General features: G+C 49.9%; 1 protein-coding gene and 1 pseudogene across 2 annotated transcripts; one reads left to right on the plus strand and one right to left on the minus strand.

Annotated features, from left to right (window-relative positions):
- Nucleotides 1-1,462: 1,462 nt before the first annotated feature.
- LOC123132452 (putative FBD-associated F-box protein At1g05080) lies at nt 1,463-5,118 on the plus strand (annotated as a pseudogene). Its single transcript, XR_006464734.1, has 3 exons — nt 1,463-2,626; nt 4,146-4,269; nt 4,410-5,118. The product of XR_006464734.1 is annotated as a putative FBD-associated F-box protein At1g05080 (transcript).
- Nucleotides 5,119-16,938: 11,820 nt separating this feature from the next.
- On the minus strand, nt 16,939-19,882 carry LOC123132453 (uncharacterized). Its single transcript, XM_044552246.1, has 8 exons — nt 19,324-19,882; nt 19,104-19,234; nt 18,800-18,981; nt 18,407-18,691; nt 18,246-18,304; nt 18,116-18,152; nt 17,934-18,005; nt 16,939-17,857 (listed from the first exon to the last, which is right to left on the minus strand). Exons 1-8 carry the CDS (start codon nt 19,406-19,408, stop codon nt 17,092-17,094), a joined length of 1,617 nt encoding a protein of 538 aa, XP_044408181.1. The 5' UTR covers nt 19,409-19,882; the 3' UTR covers nt 16,939-17,091.
- Between the last annotated feature and the right edge of the window lie 201 nt (nt 19,883-20,083).

Raw genomic sequence — 20,083 nt, forward strand, 5'->3', positions numbered from 1 at the left:
AATTTCATCTTCCATTCGAGTTCTAACAATGAACTACACTACGATCGCTGCTCCAAAGGCCAAGAGTAAAACATGACGTTGGGAGTATAACCTCCTAGGGGACATGTAAAACTAAACGTAGATGCCTCGTTCAATCATGGTCTTCTTAAAGGGACAATAGATACAGTTATAAGAGATGATGGAGAAAAGTTTATTAACACATGCAACTGGAGAACAAACTACCGCAATGATTGTATCACCGCTATAGACATTGCTTTGCGGTACAGACTTTCTCTATCTCAAACTACCAGGTGTAATAGGATTATAGTCAACTATGCAATATCGATATCATCAACATGATGAATGAGGGAGGACAATCTACAGGAGGAGCTGTTGCAATCTTGGATGACTGTTATCATATTGCCCAAGAGAGGCAAATACTGCTGCTCATGAATTAGATTTTTCGACCAAGGGCCCGCTTTGTAATAGTTTTCTTGATGAGCCTTCTACCGAGCTCATCCCTCTCTTACTAAGGAATGTAACAATGGTTGCAGTGTAATAAAGAGAGGAGAATTTTATCAAAAAAATTAATACCATTGTGATAAAAAAGTACTTATGCAACAAATTTAAAGATCTTGTGCCATAAAAATGTAGCACGTCAAACAATGAAAGCACTGCAGACCCAACATATTTTATGCTTACTACAACATCAAAGAGGCAATAAGTTAAAGATAATTTAAAAAACTGCACCACCACCACCACCACAGTTTCCCGGATGCTACCTTGCGGGCGACCATCATCGTTCGACTTCAATGGGAAGAGAATTGGAGGAGGCAATACCCGGCGAGCCTGGGCAGTTGCCCATGCTCCTACCGTGCATCTCATTAGAGCTCTAGCAGAGAAAAGTAGTTCCGTTAGAAGTTTGTGCGAGCAAAAAGCTAATAAACTTGTTTGTACTTAGATCTTGCCCCGACTCCAAGAGTGTGGTGGCGAAGCCATTGGTCTCCGTCACGTCCTCCGGTGGTGGCGGATGTTGGAATGACCCGCAAAGGTATAGGGCAATCGGGGGCAGAGGCAGTGAGAAAGGGTGTGTTTTGGCGTGGAAACAGCGGTTGATGTCCAAATGCGCGAGCTCTAGATGGGTTTTTTGGGTGGATCGGGCATGTCAGAGTCCGACGTGGCTGAGGTCCGGACACCCGCAAACCTCCCACGTGTTTGGTTTCGGTTAGACATTCAAATTGGTTCAGACGAATTTGGTGACCGACGTTGGATGGCAATAGATTTTGGACTGTCTGGTCTGAACATTTAGAAACGAGATTTGATGGACCGGGTTGAACTTGCCCTAGTTGAACTTAATGAGATGACAAAATCTAGCTTGAAAGAGGATGGGAGAGGGGCCATAGTGAAATTCGGGGAAAGGGAGCTTTGTGTTTGGGAGGAGGCCACGTCTCCCCGTAAAAATCAATCTATAGCAATCTCCTTGTGCGTGTAGCATTTTTGGCCTGACACACCACCCCCACCTTGCTCGCGTCGCCCTCCCCCAAAACCCTCCTCCTCCGCCGCCGCCGCCGCGGCCACGATCGCCATGTCCGGGCCAAGCTGCCCCACCACCGTCCCCGTCGGGGAGGACACGACGGTGCCTCTGAGGATGCTGCACGGGCTGGCCCCGGAGACGCTGAACCTCCACACGCACACGATGCTCTCATTCCTCTACTCCTTCCTCCCCAAGCCACCCGTCTCCACACTCGCCCCCCTGTGCTGCGCCGCCACGGCCGCCGCCGCCGACGGAAGCGCGGACCGCCTCAGCTGCCTACCCGACGATCTCCTCCGTCGCGTCCTCTCTCGCCTCCCCGCCAAGGACAGCGCGCGCACCACCGTGCTCTCCTCCCGCTGGCGCGGCCTCTGGCGCTCTGTGCCGCTCGTCCTCGTCGACACCCACCTCCTCTCCAGGGGCGACGCGGAGTGCCGGCCCGCCCGCGCCGGTGCCGTCTCGCGTGCCGTCACCGACGCCGTCTCCGCCGCCCTCAAGGCGCATCCTGGGCCATTCCCCTTCGTCAGCCTCACCTGCAGCTTTATGGACGCCACCGACCGCCGCGTGCTCGCGCGCTGGTTCCAGATCCTTGCCACCAAGGGCGTCGACGAGCTCGTCTTCGTCAATCGCCCCTGGCCCCTTCCCGGCCTGCCCCTCCCATCCTCGCTCTTCAGCTGCGCCTCCCTCTCCCGGCTCTGCCTCGGCGCCTGGGTGTTCCCGGACACCACCGCCCTCCCACGCGGCGCCGGCTTCCCCAACCTTCGGGAGCTTGTGCTTGGCTGCGTCGTCATGAAGGACAAAGACTTGGAGTTCTTGCTCGCCGTGAGCCCCGTGCTGGAGATCCTCGCGTTCCATGGAAGCCTGGCCTCATTGCAAGCTCGTATCGCCAACCAGAGCCTACGGTGTGCGCAGTTCTGCTTGTCCATCCTGGAGGAGGTCGCCGTGGTGAACGCCCCAAGCCTGGAGCGTCTCTTCCTCTGGAGAAATTGGAGCGAGCGGGGCCGTGTAGGCGCAATGAGCACGACAGTCAAGATTGGCCATGCCCCTAAGCTGCGTGTGCTGGGATATCTGGAGCCAGGAGTGCACATTCTGCAGATTGGCAGCACCATCATCAAGGTACGCGCAACGGCAAATTGTCCACTCATATCTCAGATTGCATTTCTTCTCATGAACAAGGTTTCTGCATGAAGCAATAGATGAGTCAAATGCTAAAAGCGACCAATGTTCTAAAATTCAGTTTATTGAGCAGTAGTCATACAGTCATACTATATGCCGACACCGAGTAAGATTAGCAAAAACGGGCAATTGACATGATAAACCGAAATACTGGGCAATTAGTCAGGCAATCAATTACTGGACGGGGTACATGGTGAGTATGTATGACTGCTTGTTTAGGATTTAGAACATTGGTAATCATACTTTTGCCTTACGGTGATATGGATTGATGGCTGAAACTTTGAACAGTGTAACATGAGTTATGGGCCATATATCATTTCCAATTTCGCATCCGTTTGTTGCTCATTTGCAGTTACAAGTCATAGCTCCTTGATCCTCATTTACAATTACATAATTGCTTGCTTATAATAATTTAGCTCAAGTTTCGATCCTTTTGCACCCCTTCCTTCTCCGTTTAAAATTTTACATGATTAATTGATCTCCAGTTATCTGTTTCTTTCATGAGGTGGCCCTGCTTTTCGTACTCCTAGACCAAACTAATGTGTTTTTACTTTTAGTATACATCCAAACAATAGAATCAAAGGATAGTTTTGATTCTGTTAGTATACAAGAACACTTTTAAGGTACTCTACTTGTCTCTTAGGAGGTAAGGTTTTACCATGTGGCCATTCTATCTATAGCATGTTATATCACTTTTTAGAAAGATAGGGGTTTTATAAGGATTAATTATCTTTTATAATTAAGTTGTCTAAATGCTCTTATATTTCTTTACGGAGGGAGTACATGACATATATCTCTTTACCATTTGGATGCTTATTTCTTCCATCAATGGAAGGTTGCCTAGTTCCTCGTAGGTCTAGACTTTTATACTACTACCTCTTTACATATTCTCGTGAAGCATTGAAAGTGCAGAAAACAGCGATCTGCTCGTGCTTTATCACATTTTTTTGGTAGCACTGGCTTTGAATATATAGGGTGTCGGAAAAGCATGTTGTGACCACAATATCCTAACATTACTTTTTTCTTCTATTGCTTTGAATCATGTTTCTTTAAATATTTTTGAACTATTTAGAGATATTTGAAATCTAGATATTTGTTTTGATGAACTATATTTTAATGTTTTTGGTTCCCAGTATTTAGAATCCAAAACCCGATCATTTCTGTGTTTGTATTTGATATCGCAATGCTAGTAATGTATCTTTCAGAAATTAATAATACATGCAGCTTTATTGAGTCCTAACGTTAGGTCTCAAATATGTCCGGTGCACCTTAAACACTCTATATTATTAATCTGTTATTCTAAATAAACGGATTGAGTAAAACGCAAGTACCCAGTCGATCACCGCATAATTAGCACATGTAAGCTGGTAAGGTTACCGAGCAAATAACCTTCACCAAATGTTAGAAGATTAAATGTCAATCATGTGTGATCAATTTGTGCTCTTTCGATGCATTGAAGGCTGGAACAAAGGCGAGCGCACGTACCACTGTGTCAAGCCTCCAGATGTTGGCTTTGCAAGTGCATTTTGGAGATCGCAGTCAAGTCAAGATGCTTTCCTAACTTGGAGACGCTGATTGTCGAGGTAACATCCCCCCCCCCCCCCCCCCCCCCCCCCCCCGCTTCATTTGGCATTTCGAGCATCATCAGTACATTGAATCAGATGCTGCTGCCTGCGTAATCAGCACCACGTGCAGCTGAACTGTTTGCTCATCCAATTTGCAGTCTTTTCTTGAAGAAAACACCAGCAACCGTAGTCTCAAGTTCTGGCAGGAGACAAGTCCTATTGAGTGTGTCCAGTCGTACCTCAAGACTCTGTCGTTCTGTGAGCTACAAGGGAATGATCACGAGTTTGATTTCATCATGTTCATCGTGGAGAATGCACTGAAGCTGGAGAGGTTGATCATCCAAATTAAACAAGACCTAACTTACACTGAGAGGCAAGTGGTGGTTGCCAAACTGGGGTATCTTAGTTGTGCTAATTGGGCCAATACGAACTGCAAAGTGCGATTCGAGGTCAGTAGCAATCCTATCGGAAGTTCTTGGAGCATCGAAGCGGGATCAGATTTGTCTTCTGATGATCCCTTTTCCTGCCTCTGAACTCAAACGTGCCTGCATATTTCGGCGCCCAAGATCTTACAAGAAGCGCAAGTGTTCTGTCTGCAGTATCCATTCTGGGTAATGGTTTCGGTTGTTGGAATGTGCTCTGTGAAGGCTGGACAGAGTTCTGTTAGCCAGGGTTCTACTTCTACTAGCATGGGTAGCTTTGTTTGCTAAATTTATATGTAGCATATTCTATTAAGAGTCTGCCTGAAGCTGTTGCTGCTATCGGAATGATGACTGATGTAATCAATGTGTTTCGTCGATGTTGCATCACAAAATTGTGTATCGGCTAGAACTCCTTAACCCAATCACGAGTTGGGTTTTCGCACCACGTAGTCCTTGTATGCATCCTATCTTGTCTCGGGCTGAAACCAAGCCGGATTTCAAATCATCTACTCCATCTTGTTAGCCTAAACGGCACCAGATTCCTTGATTGGCATTCCAAATTTATCTCCTATCTCGCACGCCGCAAGGTATTCTTTTGGAATGTTTTGCAAGATAATGTAGCTTCTGTATATCTTCGCATATGTATGCAGATATATTTATCGACGTGACACACCTGTTTGCTTCTGTATATCTTCGCATGCGTATACAAATATACTGTATTACGTATACAGATGTATTATCGATGTGACGCACATGTTCGTTGTTGTATATCTTCACATACGTATTACTATCACTAAGCGCCCATTTTCTTTACCAGCTGTTATGGCCAGGAAAAAAAGATGGGGGTTGGAGATTGTGTATTGACTACAAGCAATTAAATTTCTTGACTATCAAAAATAAATTTCCACTATATGAGTTAAACAGAGCAACAATTTTCACAAACTTGGACCTTAGGTCAGGTTTCCATCAAATCAGAATGACAACACATGATATTCCCAAGGCAACATTCCCTTGGGCCTTACTAATGCCCATGCTACTTCTCAATTTTTAACGAACAGTGTGTTTGCGCCTTATATTAGAAAATTCATTCTGATAAAAAAAATTATGGTGTATCGGCATATAGCGAAAAACACTGGAGGAGCATGTTTGCAGCATCTACAAATCACACTGGGTCATGCTCAGAATGAACAATTTGCCAGTTAAAAAAGCAAGTACTCATTTGCTACATCTGAAGTTAATTATCTCTACTCCTAATGGAGCAGTTGGTAGTCTCGCTTCCAGGTTTTTTTTCGTCCCATCATTTTCGTCCGGTTTTTTTCGTAGGTTAACCGTCGTAGATTTTTTTCGTCGCTTCCCCCACTTCATCGGTTTATTTTCACTTCACCCTCTCACACAACGAAAAAAACTGAACGGATCAGAACTTTCAATACTAACGCAAATTATTTAGTAATGTCTTTATGTAAAAGAATCAATCACAATCAATCTCTAAATATCAAATCTAAATTAATTAATCTTCATAACGTTTGTTTCCTTCCGAATCACGTCCATAACTTTCCTTCCTTGTTTGGGCAGAAACTGTTTGGTAGCAGAGATTAGGAAGCTTCCTATGAGTGTAGTAATAGGAAGTATTCTTTTTCTTGATGATTCGTTTTCATGCATGATGATAGTAAATTAGGCCAACATTCACCACTATTTATCAACGTCATCAATCGTATCCATTCCTACCAGTTTTAAGGGAATCTGCTCGCTATGTCTCTTTTAAGGGGATCCGCTCGCTAAGTCGTCGTCGCACCTTATTTTCACAAGCAATTCCCCTAAAAAAAGGCGTGGGTATTGGTAGTTGAACGCCCGCTAGGTTTTCCGCATGTCCCATCCTCACGCTGTGCCGCCGCCACCCGCCGAATTTCCAGCCGCCCGAGCCCGTTAACTTCGCCAGCCATCGGGTCGACTGCCCCCGCCCCAAACCCCCATCCCCGAGCACTAGCTATCGCCGCGTTGTCGCCCCAAGCTCCACGCCACCGGGAACGAATCAAGCACCGTCCCGACACCGCCGTCGCCGGCCCAGCACCTCCAGCCTTGCATGGACAGCTTCAATGTGCAGTCTCCCTTGCTGCCTCACCTTCTGCCAGCGCATGCAGCGGCGGGGTTGGACGCGTGCGTGCTTGCTAGCTTGCTCTCCGTGCGTACGTACTTGCTCTGCGTGCGTCGCACCGGCCAATGCGCATGATGCGTGTGTGCCTGCTTTTCTGTATGTGTATGCCAGCGTGATGCGTGTGTGCGTTGCTGTGTGTGTATGATATAGATGGCCCGAGTGTGTGCATGCTGTGCTCTGCTCTCTGCTGATCTATGTGTTGGTGCTCCTGCTATATGTTCATGCCATACAAATGAAATTTCTGTTAATCTTCTGACATGTTGAGTTGGTTCTCTCTGTCTTCTGAGGGGGTGAATGCAAAGCAGTCTATTAAGCCAGGCACTATTGCTGAGCTAAATTGATAAAAAAATATTGGTAGCCATAGTTGTAGTTTAAGTAGTAGCGAGTTGTCTGATATGTATAAAGAGCCCGTTGCAACTGAGCCCGTTGCTAAATTGACAAAAAAGGCCGCCAGTGTCACTTGATATGTATGAGAATATTAAATGTATTATTAACATGATTAATATTGAACTCTTAAAGTTAATGTGGTCCCGTTGCAACGCACGGGCGTTCTTCTAGTATGGGATACATTTTGTCTGCTCATGGGGTTGCTACATATTCAAGCAAAGTGGGAGACATAGTAAACTGGCCCTCTCCTGATAACATTACCAAACTGAGAGGATTTTTGGGACTTGCTGTTATTGTAGAAGATTTGTTAAATATTATAGGGAAAATATGCAGACCACTTCATGATGCTTTTAAAAAAAGATTAATTTCAGTGGGAAGAGATACATGAGCAATGTTAGGGTATGTAATGGGCCTAATGGCCTGGGCTGGCGGTATAGCCCGTTAGTCTTAGGATTAATTAGAGATAAGGGTCGCTTGCTTAGGGATCAAGTAAGCCTTGCTTGGGAGTCAAGTAAACCTCTCTATATAAAGAGATGAGATGTATCAATTTAATCAAGCAAGAATTAAGAAGAAAATCCCTTCCCCCTTGCTCGGTCGTGGGCAAAAGGCCCCCGGCCGGCCCTCTCACGCCCTCCTTCTAGCAACACCATAACAATTTGGTATCAGCTAGCTTCGGTTCGATCATGTCTTTACCGCCACCCAACCCGTCTCTTCCGCTGCCGGTCACCTCGTCGCCTTAGGCGACCACCGTCGCCCCGCTCCTGCCTGCGCTGGGATCCTCCGTCGCGCCTGCCCCATCGTCCTCACCCCGGAGGAGTTGTCCGAGGCACTGCGGGACCTAACCCAGGCGGTCCAGGAGATCCACATGTTCTTGGTCGGGTCCCACGGATCGCACCTGGCTGCGCCGTCCATCGCCGCCACCACGCCGCCGTGGCTGCTGTAGCAGCCGCTGCACCAGGCGGCCTCCGCCGCGTTCACCGGGCCGCTGCAGCTACCATCCACCGCCCTGCCCTGGCTGCAGTGGCAGTCGCCACTCCTGGCAGCCTCCGCCGCAGCAGCCGCTGCCCCAGGGCGTCCCCGTCGCGCTCGTCGGGTCGCTGCTGCAGCTGCCATCCACCGCCACCACCACCCCGCCCGGGCTACAGTGGCAGTCGCCGCTCCTGGCGGCCTCCGCCACGCCCGGCGCTCCGCTGCAGCAGCCACCGCCGGTCAGCTCCGGCCCCGCATCGACCGCGCCGGCGGGAGTCCCGATCCACCAGATCAAGTTCCCGTCATCGCCATTACCGCTTCCCCAGGGCGTCTCCATCCAGCAGATCAAGTTCCCGCCGTCGCCGTCACCGCTTCCGGCTTGGATCACTACCCGCCACGTGTCGACTGCGGTGAGGCTGCAGGCTGCTGCGCGCGGCCTCCTAGCGCATCGGCGTGTGCGGGAGATGCGTGGTCTGCAGCTACCGCTCCTCCCAGCTACGCTTCGCTGCGCAAAGGACCTCGATCTCGTCCGCTGCGTCGGGGATCTTGGGCATATTGTTTTCCCCGCGGGCAGCGACCTCAAAGTCTGCGACATCGGCGGTTGGGGGGCGCACCCCTCCTCGTCATTTTCCATCGCAAGCCCTCCACTCTTCTCTGTGCGGTGCATACCAACAACCCTCTGGCGGGGAGACAGCAGGGTGTCACCGACAGGAGCGCACCGCGTAGCACCACTGCATTCCGGCGGCCGCCATGAGGGCGCCTCTGCTGGTCGCTCTTGCGACCACTTCCAGGTGGCCATACACATGCACTCCTTTTGTCCAGATGGTGTCCATGGGATCCAGGTGGCTGTACACGTGCACGTCTGACGTGCGGATGGTGTCCATTTTTTGTTAAGGGGTCCAAAATAAATCATCCCAGTTCATTTCAGGTTGAGAGTAATAAAACAAGCCGAGATGTAAAAGACTTGTTTTTAGGTGTTAGGTTTGTGTTGCGTCGAGTCATGGTTATAAGTTGGTTAGGCTGCAGCTCGAGGACAAGCTGCATGTCCAGGTGGGGTGTAGTGTTAGAGTACGTAATGGGCCTAATGGCCTGGGCTGGCGGTATAGCCCGTTAGTCTTAGGGTTAATTAGAGATAAGGGTCGCTTGCTTAGGGGTCAAGTAAGCCTTGCTTGGGAGTCAATTAAACCTCTTTTCTATATAAATGGAGGAGATGTATCAATCTAATCAAGCAAGAATTAAGAAGGAAATCCCTTCCCTCTTGCCCTGCCGTGGGCAAAAGGCCCCCGGCCGGCCCTCTCACGCCCTCCATCTAGCTGCACCATAACAAGCAATCTTTCCACCAACCGAAACATATAAGAACTTCATGCCTAGTACTAGCACTCCCAAATTGTAGTAAGCTTTTTACAATTGAGGTTGATGCTGGTGGAACAGGTTTGGGAGCAATGCTCATGGAGGGAGGCATGTCATTAGCATTGTTTAGCAAAGCTATTAGTCCACAGTCTCTGGGAAGTCAGTTTATGAAAAAGAGGCCATGGCAAGTTTAGAGACAATTAAGAAATGGAGACACTATCTTCTAGGAAATCCCCTGATTATCAAAACACATCAACTATCTCTCAATTCATGACTACGCATAAATTGACATATGACATGCATCATAAGGCACTGTTGATTTTTGAAGTTATTGGACTATATATGACTATTCCATTGAATGCACGAAAGGGAAGTGAAATCATGTTGTTGATGCACTGTCAAGAAAAGATTAGACTGCATCATTTTCTGCACAAATTACAGTGGTTCAACCAAACCGGCTCACTAACATTAAAAAAGTTACATAGGAGATCTTGACAACTCCAAGATTTTACAGAAATTAGCTCAAGATGTTACTGATGATACTCAGTTTTCTCTTATTGATGACATCATTACATTGAAAACAAGGTTTTATATTGGAGTAGGAAATGAAATCTGAAAGGCTGTCTGCGATGAGGGTTTTTGGTGTTAATGACAATGATGATTAGAAACTAACATTATTTCGAGTGCGCTATATAGGAATGTGTTGCATCCTATTAGGCTTTAGGGTTAGGTTTCCTTATTTTATTTCCTATTTGAAATTCCAACTAAGTTTATAAATCAATCCATTTCAAATTGGGAAATTCCACAAATATCCAAATAAGCCCAGCATAATCTTTGGAGCTTAGTGAAATTTATTTCCAGCCATAAAATGACATAAATATTTTTATAAACACTATTCTGGGCCATAGGGTTCTAAGTAATTCCCAAAAATGTTTTTGAACTCCAAATAATAAAAAATCCAATCAAATTCATAATTGGATATTGGGAAAATATCTTTTCCCTCTCAATTTAAAGCTCATTTAAACCCCAAAAGTTTCAAATGGTAGTCAAATCTAGCTAAGCAAGCAACACAAGAAAATTTTAATTAATCCTATTTTAAATAGTTATCATTCCAAACAGAATTGAATTTTGGGATGTTACAGTTGCTTTATTTAGGTTTTGCTTCGAGCTATATATGGTTATTTGACAAGCTCTCACTTCTCGCTGGATCTTTTTGAGCTTGCTGATGTCTAATACTTCGCATGACATACGTAGTACTTTATTTGTGTGTGGGGCTACCTTTATGTTATGTATGAGAGCATGTTATATGTTGTGACTTGTGGCTATGCTTGATGCTTATCTTGTTATTTCCATAATCATAGTTTCTCTCATTTCATGTTCTTGTCTTGCTATGTCATGCCATGCCATGTCACCCCCCTCGCACGCGCACACGCACGCGCGCGCACACACACACACTTGCTGTCATTTGAGATGACTATGTTATATGCATGAATTATTTTGAAGTCATCTCTTATGTCATAAGTTTGTTGCAAAAGTGGAACTCACCTTGTGCATCTATTTTCACTTTTGCACCCTCCTATTTCTTTGGATTTAGGGGAAGCCTTGACCCTACTTTGTGCACTTTGTATTCAAATGCAAAGAATTCTCTTATGTGTGCACAAATGTAAGGGGAGCTCAACCTAAACCTCTAGAACCATTAATAAGCTTATTATAATATTTTATGAAATTGGTCTAATCATATTGTCATCAGCCACCAAAAATTGGGAGATTGAAAGGATAACCGCCCTAATGAGGGTTTTGGTGTTAATGCCAATGGTGATTAAATAATGTAGCTGAAGCATAAAAGAAGACGACTAGTCAATTTTCCCACCGCCGATTTCTCATTTTTGAGTCGCAGGTATGTCATAGTATAAAGAGGCGATACGTCGTGTATAAGTGTGGGAGTTGACAAATAAGATCAGCCAAATACCACTCACACCTATGTGAGAGAGAACCCCCAAATTCCACCTTGTTATGTGCTACATACCAGGGTCGGGCACTGGGTCAGACTATCTAATCAAATGTGCAGCATATCGCTTTGCTCTTTAGAATGGGGTACACATTAGGTCAGATTATCCAACCTGGTGTCCGACATGCCCGGACCTTCAACATTATGTCCGACCCTATATCTGACGTTGTCCAGTGGTCACTGGATGTGGTTGTGTTGGACCCCGAGTTGGAGTGTTCTACAGGTCAGGATGTCCGACTGGACCATACTCAACTCAACGCTTTCTAAAAGGGCAACGCTAGACGCCGGTGCGTGGCCGAAATTTCGGCCGGTCGCACCAGGGCCACCCGATTCAACCGGCAACGTCTGTTGGATTTGGCAGCTGTCTTCTTTCCTGGCTTCCCGCAGAGCACATTCAACGCAAAAAAAGGAAAAAATCTTCACGACTGCGCGTGTGTGTATCTCCTCTGTAGCACTCCCGACATCTCCGCTTGTCACCGCAACCGCCGGCCACTGTTTCACAGCCTGCTCGCCGTTGCTCGACGCTCGCCCGCCGTCCACTGCTCGTTGCTGCCCGACGCTCGCCCGCCGTCCACTGCCCGCCACTGCCCGACGCTCGCCCGCTGTCCACTACCTGATGCTCGCCCTCTGTCCACTGCTCGCCGCTTGTCACACCGTCGGTTCCGGCATCACCGGCAACGGTTGTAGCATCGCGGCAGCTGGTTGTAGCTTTGGGCGTCCATTACTCGCCCCTCGTCGTGCCGTCGGTGCCAGCAACGACGGCGACAGTTGTAGCATGGCCCTCCATTGCAGCACATTGCGCCTTCAGTTCCAGCATCACCGGCAATGGTTGTAGCATCCCAGCTAGCATCGGATTGCATCGCACGCCGGCAAAGCAGGTTGTAGCATTACAGTTGGCCGGTTGTAGCAAATAGAGTCGACGGTTACAGCGCCTAAATTCGCTGGTTCCAGCAGTCGACATCTCTAGTACCAGCATCCATTGCCTCCGTCTTCCGGCATCGGAGATTGCCGGTTGCAGCTTTCCATGTCGATGGTTCCAGCACGGTGGGGTGCCGGTTGTAGCATCACAACACCGGCGACGTACCGGTCTTCCTGTTGAATCATAGATGGGCTTCAGGCCAACACTTCCAGTATCGGAGATGTCGGTTGCAACTTTTCATGTCGACGGTTCCAGCACCACGGAGTGCCGTCAAAACACCTGCAGCTCATCCGGCACTGACGAGGAATGCTATTCCAGCACCGGCGGTCATGGGCGTAGCAAAATGCGACAACGGTTGTAGCTTTTTTGCTATGTGGTCGCGGCAAAAAAGTGCTTGCGTAGTCCGCTCTTCACACCGGCGTCATGGTTGTAGCAAAATGCGACGCCCGTTGTAGCTCTTCGCTATGCGGTTGTAGCAAAAAAAGTTCACGGCAGTCTGCTCTTTGCACAGGCGCCATGGTTGTAGCGAAACGTGATGCCCATTGTAGCTTTTCTTTATGCGGTCGCAGCAAAAACGGTGCCACCGTAGTCTGCTCTTCGCACCGGTGCCATGGTTGTAGCAAAAACCTGACGCCCGTTGTAGCAGGGCGCGACGTTGGTTGCAGTGTTTGTGAAGGCCGGTTGCAGCTTTAGCTTGGTCTCGCGGAAAAAACTACAGCAGGTTGCAGCTCCAGCACCGCCGACGGCACTACCGGAGAGGAGGAGAACGTGTGCGGGCGCAGCCATCCACTCAACGACGGCAAGTGGTGTTGCCGACTCACATCATCGCCTAGATGGATCACAGAAGAGAAAAACACATGGCCGCGGCCGTCGACAGAGTTCCCCATTGCGGCCCTCGAGCAATGCCTGCTGGTAGTACTTCCGTAGGCGTAGCATCGGCGACTCGTGGCGCACTCCACTCAAAAAAGCTTGCTGGAGTGCTTCCATGAAGGGATAGAGGAGAGGTAAATGAGGGTCGGCCTGGGTTCCGTGCGCGAGGAAGAAGAAAGAGTGGATGCAGACGTTGGGAAAAGATAAGGTAGCACGTGTCGTGTTCATATTAGCTATTTTTGTCAAAAGAGCCAGCCTGGCGAAGCGACCGGCCCAACGCTAGTATGGCCTGCCGGTGACAAACGTTTCCCTTTCTAAAATGGGGTATTATTTATCCAGTCGACCACACACATCTATAGAAAGAAAAGATTTCATGTCTACCAAGAAAACCGACTCATCATTGCAGTGATTGTCCATTTCCAAAGGTGGCTCGAGATCTCGCCTCTTGTGTATCTTTGAACATGTGGATTCAAACCCTTGTATCACTCTTTGATATCCTGAAGGGTAATAATGGCGGTAACGAAAAGTTTGTCCGCATTGTTCGGAAAAAATGAAACCGCCGTGTCTTTCTTAAAAAAAAAAAAAGAAATGCCAAACTTATAGAGATTCCCCTACCATACTGGTAGAGTTCTACACGGACATTTCACATTTGTGAGTGCAAAGAAAGAACATGAACCACGAATGGTTATTCCGAATTACTTCAATCGGCACCCCAAAGTTCCCAATCTTTTAGTACATTACATCCAACCAACCCTAGGCCAAGCTAAACACTAGCTATAACACGTACTACAACACGATCCGATTCAAAGTAAATATCGCATATATATAGCACTTCATCATGTGACGGCACGAGACTGCGTCCTCTGCGGTCTGCACCGACTCACCCGTCCGGTCCATGATCCGTAACCTGGAAGGCCCAGGCTGAAACCCCTTGACCCTCCCAGCGTCCCGCCCGGGCGCCCGCGCCACCCGCGCGAGCAATGCGCGTGCGGCCGCCGCCGCCGCCTCCTTCCTCTCAGCCGATTCCTTGGCCGCCTCAGGCTCCGACGAAGGCGCCGCCGCTGCCGCCTTGGCCGCCGTGGGGCGGTGCAGCCTGCACCGGAACGAGCCTGGGTGCGTCGTCGGCGCGCACAGGCAGTACCTGGCCGGCTTGGCGGCCTTGGGCTTGGAGCACGAGGGGGAGGAGGAGGTCACGGTGGCCATGGGAGCTTCTGTGTTGTGTTAACCGGGGTAACAAGTAACCGGCCGGGGATGAGCGCATGTGTTAGTTGTTTATCTCGCGGCATCAGTCACTAGTGTGCATGCATGGTGTGATCGCCTTTGTTGCGGAGCGCAACCGCCTCACTGTTTGGAGGCGTGCAGGGATGGGAGGGAGGGTGAACAGAAAAGGGGCGCCGGCGATCCTACAAACATGGCGTCTCGTTTATCCAAACCGATGAAAACCACCATGTGTAAAATACGTACAAAGAATTCTCATGAACCGGCGAACGTTCGCCAGGTAGGGTGGCACATGCGAACGTTAGCGTTTTTATTTTTGAGACAGTGGCTGTTTCTCGGCGACATGCCCGTTTCTTCAACGAAGACATTTGTCGTCTGGTTTTTCTTTACAACTAAAACTGCCATCAAATGGCGTCCACTTGACACCCCTCTCCCAACGAACGTAAGCTGGGTAACATTACCGAATACAAAAGACTGGAAGTGCATATAATTCTACTTCTAGTCTCGTAAGAGATAGAGCAACTGTAGCATATTCCCTATCCTATAATCACAAGACGTATTTAATATCCCAAAAAAATATCCTCCCCCCCCCCCCCCCCCCGCGCAAAAATAAATGAATTATATTTAAGAAAATCTTATCTAGAATGTTTTCTAAAACTTACTCCCTAAATTTTCTTTTGTCAAGTTTTCCAAACGTTTGCTCAAACAATTGAAACAAACATAAACAAATCGAATACACCACATCGCAGTTCAACTACGAGTATAAATGAAGTTCATCCAACCCAACGAATATAAATGTAATTTGTGCCAAAAGGCACCAAATGATCAAGTTCATTTCAAGAAGTCCACCAAACATATGGTGGACCAAAAGATAACATAGTTCACAATGGCCTCACGATCTCCTGCCGGCACCACCATTGGCGCCACCACAAAGCTTCATCTTCCTCAGTGTTGTAGTTGAATGACTTGCTCCTCCTTTTCAATGTTTGGGTGTCCGGCACATCCACCTCCTCATCCTCCTCCTACCTCTCGGCATTTCTCGCCATCTCTTGGCTATATGTCTTGCATTTAATTGTTCCATGAAATCTTCTACATCATCATTCACTTGCTCACTACAATAACAAAGAAAAAAAAAACTAGCAATCAAAGTCAAATCATGCATCATTCAGTTGCAAAATTGCAGAACAAAAAGATTTTACTAACCTTTCGAGCCTCGAGCACATCGGCCTTGCTCCAATTCTCGTCTGAATCCTTCTACTCTTTGGTCGTCGAAGGTGGATGTGGTGGCTGTGCGGTTGTAGAAGGCCGAGCAGTAGTCATCGATGCCGCGGGACGTTGAGGAGGTGGCGTCGAGGCGACCATTGATTTCTTCTTCTTTGCCAATGTAGTCATGTTCTTCGCCGCCTTGGTCGATGACCAATAGTCCCGCTTACCGGATGACTGGGCCAAGGGCGGTAGGGTTGTGGCGGTTGAGCGACTATAGCGACCACCGCCGGCGACCTGGAGCTCTTTATCAAGTTTTTCCCTTGCAGAGCCAATTTTGTGGTGGGTCTCCGGGCATGGGCGAGGGTGAGGCTTTCCATTCCGCCAATCGTCGGTGCCGCGAACGGCCAGTGGCAAGGTGAGCGATGGTTGTTGTGTTAGGATCGGGCGGGAAAGTTGCGGACGAGCAGGAAGCAATGCAACACATATCTTTTTTTTCAAGAAGTGCCTACTCTAGACTATATCTCAGCTAGTGGAGAAAAGTTTTAGGAGAAAAAAATATACGAGGAAATTTGGGTTTTAGGCCGATCTACTAGAACATGCTTAAATCCAAAAATAAAAAGAGCCTTCTTAGTTGGCGAACGTTCGCTGAGAGTGGGTGACATTTCGAACGATTTCGCTGGCGGTTTTAGTTGCGGGGATGACAACTTCTTCAGAATAACATGACAGTTTCTTGAGAAGAAGGCATTTTTCGTTTACTAAAACTGCAGGAAAAGCGTTCGTTTGACATCCCTCTTTCAGCCGACATTCACCAGATAAGATTATCACAAATATACTCCCTCCAAATATACTCCCGCCGTCCCAAAATACTAAACCAGCGATATTTATTTTGAGACGAAGGGAGTAGTGCTTTTTACACAAATCTGCAGGAGTTCCTCTTGCTGTCGGACAGTGTCCTAGGTTCCGGTTTGCTTTGTATTTGTAATTTTTTTGGTTGGATTACTCATAAGGGCCTGTTCGGTTGACAGGAAAAATGAAAGGGTTTGACAGGGATTGGCAGGGATTACATCCTCTAGAAGTCAAAACCTCCTCCAATCCACCCCAATCCCCCTGTGAGGAGGTGTAATCGAACAAAGCCTAAGCGTTTTTCACAACGAATATGGTACTAGCTCGCAGCAGGAAATCACGGTTCAAGTTTGAATTAGTGCCTTGCTATCATATTCAACACTGTCAATGCAATCTCGCAGTAGGCTACAAAGCATAATGCAACCCTGCAGGAAGCCCCTGCCGGTTGGAGACTAGCACTAGCATGATATCCGCCTAACAAACCGGCACGCTCACATCACATGTACGGCCTTCTTCTGGGGCTGTGCAGCAGCGCCTTCTCCTCCAGCGGGTACCTGAAGGGCGGCGGCGGCGCCATGAGCTCCACCTCCCTGGCGTCGCTCCTCTTCCGCCTCTCCCTCGAGTGCACCACCCACAGCAGCACCGAGAGCAGCCCGGCGGCCGCGACGGCCAGCAGGCCCCGGTACACCTGCTCGCTGTACCTCCGCAGGCCGGGGCAGTGGTCCTCGCCGACGGCCTGGAACGCGCGGCGCACGAACGCGCAGTCCGCCAGGTCCACCAGCACCGGCCCGTACCGGGACAGCCCGTAGCTCACGTTGGCGGCGCCGACCATCTGCGCGTACATGGACGGCGTCAGTCGCCCGGCGGTGGCGCACACCCCCGACCCGCCGGCGTCCGCCGTCCGGCACACGAGGCCGCCCCACGACTGCCGCGCGGCGTCCGGGCCGGCGACCTCGCCGGGCGCGCAGGCGCGGTCGCGGAGGTCCGGCGTGTAGGGGTTGCAGAGCGGCGGCACGGGCGGGCCCGACTGGTTGTAGTAGAGCGGCGGCGAGAGCGGCGCCTGCGGCGGGAAGTCGCGGTTGGACACGTTGGAGATGACGCCGTTGAGCACGTCCACGAGGCGGTAGTTCACCTCCTTGCTCCGGCCGAGCGCCTCCGAGGCGGCGGCCGTGTCGACGCACGGCAGGATGTCGTCCAGCGCCGTGTGCTCCTGCGGGCGCCGCACCCACTCGCCCATCGCCACGCACGTGTCCCCCACCACGCTGAAAGAAAAACACATGTCACTGCTGCACTTCTTCTTGCGTGAGGAGTTGAGGTTGAGGTTGGTGGCGCGCTTACTTGTGCAGGAGGAGGAACGTGCCGCACATCACGAACGTTGCCGCAACCAGAATCCACCCGAGGAACACCAACCTGCGGACGGACGGATCACGGACGGACGAACAGTCAGCCGTGCAATCTTAGCTTAACACCCAAGTCTCGCACCGCATGCAGCTACATTGGATTAGATTAACTATGCTTACACGTAGACCAGCGACTCCAATCCACACGCCGAGAACACTGCAAAATATATACAAGTTCTTCAGATCATTTCATCGTAGCGGAAGCAGAATAATATTTCAGTTCAAAGTTTCAGTGACCAGTGCTGCTCACCAAGGCCAGCGAAGGCGAGGATTAGCATCCCGGCTGCAAGAACGATGAGGATCTTCCTTCTGCGACGCGGCAGCGAATTAATCAGGGGTCAAGCGGTTCTTCATTTTGTGATGGAAATTAAGGTTTCGTGACAAATGAGTACTGCTGTTTCAGTGACGTACACTGTGTCCAGCGCGTCTCGGATCTTGGCGGAGTTGCTGGCGGTGCGGGCGGCGAGCTCGTCGGAGGCGGAGCTCACCCTGCGCACCACGCCGTCGATCCTCCCCTTGAGGTCGTCGGGTAGCGAGACGGCCCCCACGCCGGCCGCCTTGGCAGCCTCCAGGAACCCCGAGAAGGCCCGCAGGTTGTCCACCGTGTCGCCCGACTGCTTCACCACGTAGTCCACCGTCGCCGCCGTGCTGCCGTGGAACCGGCCCTGCCCGTCGTACAGGACAGCGCACCCGATGCTGCAACGCGCACACGCACCGAAGACTGGTTATGGTCAGGAGAGCGGCGGTGGTTGTGACTCGTGGAAGAGGAGACGGTGGCGAGGTGATCGGGGGAAAAAGAATTACGCGGCGGCGGCCGTGAAGGCGAGGAGGAGCAGGAGCGAGACGACCAGGGCAGCGCGGGAGTAGGAGGTGCTGCGGCTGGGGCAGCAGCAGTAGCAGCACCCGGCGAGGAACAGGGCGGCGCCGAACACGGCGAACCAGACTCCGGCCGCCGCGAAGACCGGCGCCGCGCTGAAGCCCACCGACTGCAGAATCGCATCGCGGAAACAACAGCAGAATTCAGGAACCGGAATTCATCAGAATTGAATTTTACCTACGAATGCGGATTGCAACCAACGGATCAAGAATATTCAGGACGAGAACTCACGGCCCAGTAGTGCTCGCTGCTGATGTTCCATCCGCCGGTGTAGTACCTCAGCCCGTCGAGAGGGTCCTTCCGCTGCGTCCGCGCCGCCGCGAGCACGAACGGCGAGTTCACGCCAGGCGCCGCCGCCGCCGCTGCACATGACCCCACCCACCAAAGTCACACACCTGACAATTCGGCGAGCGCGATCGGTGGAAAGGAAGACGGGTAGGAAGTTACGCACCTGACGCATCGACGGCGAGCAGGGACGCCATCACGAGGAAGAAGAAGAGCAGCAGCAGGACGGGAGGAGCTGCGCGAGACGCCATGATCACGGCACGCGGCGATCGGAGCGGCCGGTCAATGCGGCGTCGCTCTCCCAACCAAATTTGAAAGGGCCGGGACTTCCGCCGTGATATCCGCAGAATATCTTTCTGCTGGTTGTGAGATCGGAAGATCTATCTGCTGGTTGTGCGAGCACGAACGGGGTGGTCGTGGAAGAAGAAGATCGTGACGACGCGCGACGAACTCGTGGGCGTGACGTCGCGTCGCGTCGCTTCTCGCAGGAAAAAGGCTCCCCGCAGTTCTTGAGCGGCCGCGTACGCTGTTTCTTTCAAGTTATTTATTACTGCTGTTGGGTTCATCCAACTAATTCTCGAATCTCAGTGCGAGTGCAGGGGGGCGGCTCACAGCTGGCGAGAATGAGAATTTAGTGCCGATATTACTGCTAGGGCCTCTTCCAGAAGAATGAAAATTGATGATGAGCAATAATCACTTTTCATGCTGGGTTTGGCATTTTTTTTCCGGATACTGCTCCAGATGCAATTGCGTTTGATCTTGGATGTTTGCGCGCAGGCGTAGACATGTCCATCTATAGTGCGTTTGGTACTCGGCACTGAGCACTGCTTGGTAATTTTTGGGAACTCGGCACTGAGTTATTGCGATGTTTTTACTTTCAGGTGGCACGTCGCTTGTTGGAGTATTTATTGAAGTCCATTGGGCGA

Source organism: Triticum aestivum, chromosome 6A (genome assembly GCF_018294505.1).
Source record: "Triticum aestivum cultivar Chinese Spring chromosome 6A, IWGSC CS RefSeq v2.1, whole genome shotgun sequence".
Lineage (NCBI taxonomy): Eukaryota > Viridiplantae > Streptophyta > Magnoliopsida > Poales > Poaceae > Triticum > Triticum aestivum.

What these genes read in the sequence shown, in the direction of transcription:
- LOC123132453 (XM_044552246.1), bottom strand. Translation starts at nt 19,408, where the DNA reads ATGGCGTCTCGCGCAGCTCCTCCCGTCCTGCTGCTGCTCTTCTTCTTC. An exon ending in GCTCGCCGTCGATGCGTCAG is followed by an intron (nt 19,235 to 19,323) that starts GTGCGTAACTTC and finishes GGTCATGTGCAG; the next exon opens with CGGCGGCGGCGGCGCCTGGC. An exon ending in CCTCGCCTTCGCTGGCCTTG is followed by an intron (nt 18,153 to 18,245) that starts GTGAGCAGCACT and finishes TATATTTTGCAG; the next exon opens with TGTTCTCGGCGTGTGGATTG.